Source organism: Lepus europaeus, chromosome 7 (assembly GCF_033115175.1).
Source record: "Lepus europaeus isolate LE1 chromosome 7, mLepTim1.pri, whole genome shotgun sequence".
In the NCBI taxonomy this organism is placed as follows: Eukaryota; Metazoa; Chordata; class Mammalia; order Lagomorpha; family Leporidae; genus Lepus; species Lepus europaeus.
Genome location: NC_084833.1, coordinates 111,998,986 through 112,001,198, shown reverse-complemented (window position 1 = coordinate 112,001,198; position 2,213 = coordinate 111,998,986). Strand labels below are relative to the sequence as shown.

The following is a 2,213-nucleotide window of genomic DNA, read 5'->3' as shown; positions in this document are numbered from 1 at the left end:
TCCTCCTAATAACACCATAATTACTTAAAGGAAGCTGGAGAATAATAGGAGGAACTGTTCTACAGATTCTCTCTGAATGACTGAAAGCCTAATACTCCTTTTACATACATTTTCTTGAGTTGTGAATGATACCTACAACTAATTATTTTTCATATCATTAAATCATTTGCATTTTTATTTGGAATGTTTACTCTTCTCTCTGTGAATTTATATGTAATGTGCCTTTATTAGGAATTGGAATCTATAACAAAAACACAGCTATGATTTAAAAAGGATGCTTTTCTTCAAAGTCTTACTCAGTGCAACATGAACATCTTTGTTCCGCAAGCTATAGATGAAAGGATTCATCATAGGTCCCACAATGGTATAAAAAATAGGGGATACTTTATCTTGAGGCAGAGACTCAGCATGAGAAGGCTTTAGGAACATGAATGCTGCAGATCCAAAGAAGAGACAAACAGCAATTATGTGTGAGCTGCAAGTACTGAAGGCTTTGGACCTGCCACGGGTAGAATGGATGCGGAGGATGTTGGAGAGGATCTGAGTATAAGAAACAAAAAGGGTGAGACTGGGCACTGTTACATTGATTCCCACCACAATGAAAGCCACCAGCTCATTGATGTAGGTGCTTGTGCAGGAGAGCTGGAGGAGTGGATGGATGTCACATGAAAAATGATTGATGATGTTGCTGTCACAGAAGGTGAGTCTCAGCATGCATGCAGTGTGGGCCACAGCACCTGCAAACCCCATTACAAATGTCCATACTGTTAGCATGAGGCAGACCTGAAGGGACATGGTGACCTTGTACAGCAGGGGTTTACAGATGGCCACATACCGATCATAGGCCATTGATGTCAAGATACAGCACTCATCAATTACAAAGAAGGAGTAGAAAAATAGTTGAGTCATGCACTCAGCATAGGAGATGATGTTCTGTCTCACAAAACTCACCAGCATTCTGGGGGTTATGACACAGGAGTAGCAGAGATCAATGAAGGACAGGTTGCAGAGGAAGTAGTACATGGGAGTGTGCAGGTGAGAGTTCAGACCAATCAGAACAATCAAGCCCAGGTTCCCCACCACAGTGACCACATAGATTCCCAGGAAGAGGAAGAAGAGAGGCAGCTGCAGTTCTGGCTGTTGAGTTAATCCCAGCAGGATAAACTCAGTCACTGAGGAGTAATTTTCTGGGGCCATTATTCCCTTGGACATATCTGTGGAAAGAGAAAAAAATAGGAATTTAAAAATATGAGAACCCAGATCTTTTCACCCATCCCTACTCTAATGACATTGAAACCCAGAGTGGGGAAGAGAACTCAATCCTATCCTCTGTGCATCTTCATTTTTTGCAGTTTATACAATGGAGAGAATGTGTAAAGATGAGTGTTGAGTACATCTGGAAGGCAATTTCTGCAGGAAAGAGATGCAGGGTCTCTAAGACAACTCTTCCTCTATAGCATCTCCAGTCCATGTCTGCCTACCTCAGGGTCAATAGAGTTCTCAGCAAAGAGAAGATAAGGCATTTCAAGGATTCCCAGGCTCCCACAAATAGGATTTGGAAGGAGTTAGCTGGACAGACACAATCAACACTCACCCTCTTGTCTTGAGATCCAAGGGAGGACCTTGTTAATACTTCTCCCCTGTTTTCACGAAGGAGCAAGTGACGCTGATGAATTTTACCAATGAACAGACCAGAAAGGAGATACTTTTTGTTTGAGGCTAGTTTGGGAATGAGAGACTAGAACACATTCCTCAGTTCTCCAGACTCTAGGATGCCATGAATAACAGGTCATTGTTTTGGGTGGTGGCTTTGACGAGAGTTTTCTTGCCAGCCTAGTGGATGATAAGTAGTGTTTTCCAGTACCAGAAATGCCAACTATTAATATGGCCCAAGGGTTTTTATGGTTGAGAAAATCCAAGGGATCTCATTAAAAGTTGGAAGACCTATGCTCCTCATCTGCTTCCCCAGAGATCAAAATTTGCAGCTGACAGAGATTTCTTACCCTGCATCTACAGCCTGGTTTAAGATAATGACATTCACTTTTTGGAACAACATTCTACATACACTTGGTTTCCTACCAAATGAATCACATCCACATTCCCAAATAGAAAAGCAGTATGATCACTGCAGAATTCACATCATTTATCCATATTTATACATTTATCTGTTTCTTGCTCTTATTCTTCCCACAGCATATAAACACACATTCTAA

The 2,213-nt window shown here is 41.4% G+C and overlaps 1 protein-coding gene across 1 annotated transcript; it reads right to left on the bottom strand.

Annotated features, from left to right (window-relative positions):
* Positions 1 to 258: 258 nt before the first annotated feature.
* Positions 259 to 1,212, bottom strand: LOC133764727 (olfactory receptor 8B8-like). The gene has a single exon (XM_062198416.1). The coding sequence runs from the start codon at positions 1,210 to 1,212 to the stop codon at positions 259 to 261; it is 954 nt and encodes a 317-aa protein (XP_062054400.1).
* Between the last annotated feature and the right edge of the window lie 1,001 nt (positions 1,213 to 2,213).

Bases quoted from the DNA above. Each gene is read 5' to 3' on its own strand.
- LOC133764727 (XM_062198416.1), bottom strand. From the start codon at position 1,212: ATGTCCAAGGGAATAATGGCCCCAGAAAATTACTCCTCAGTGACTGAG.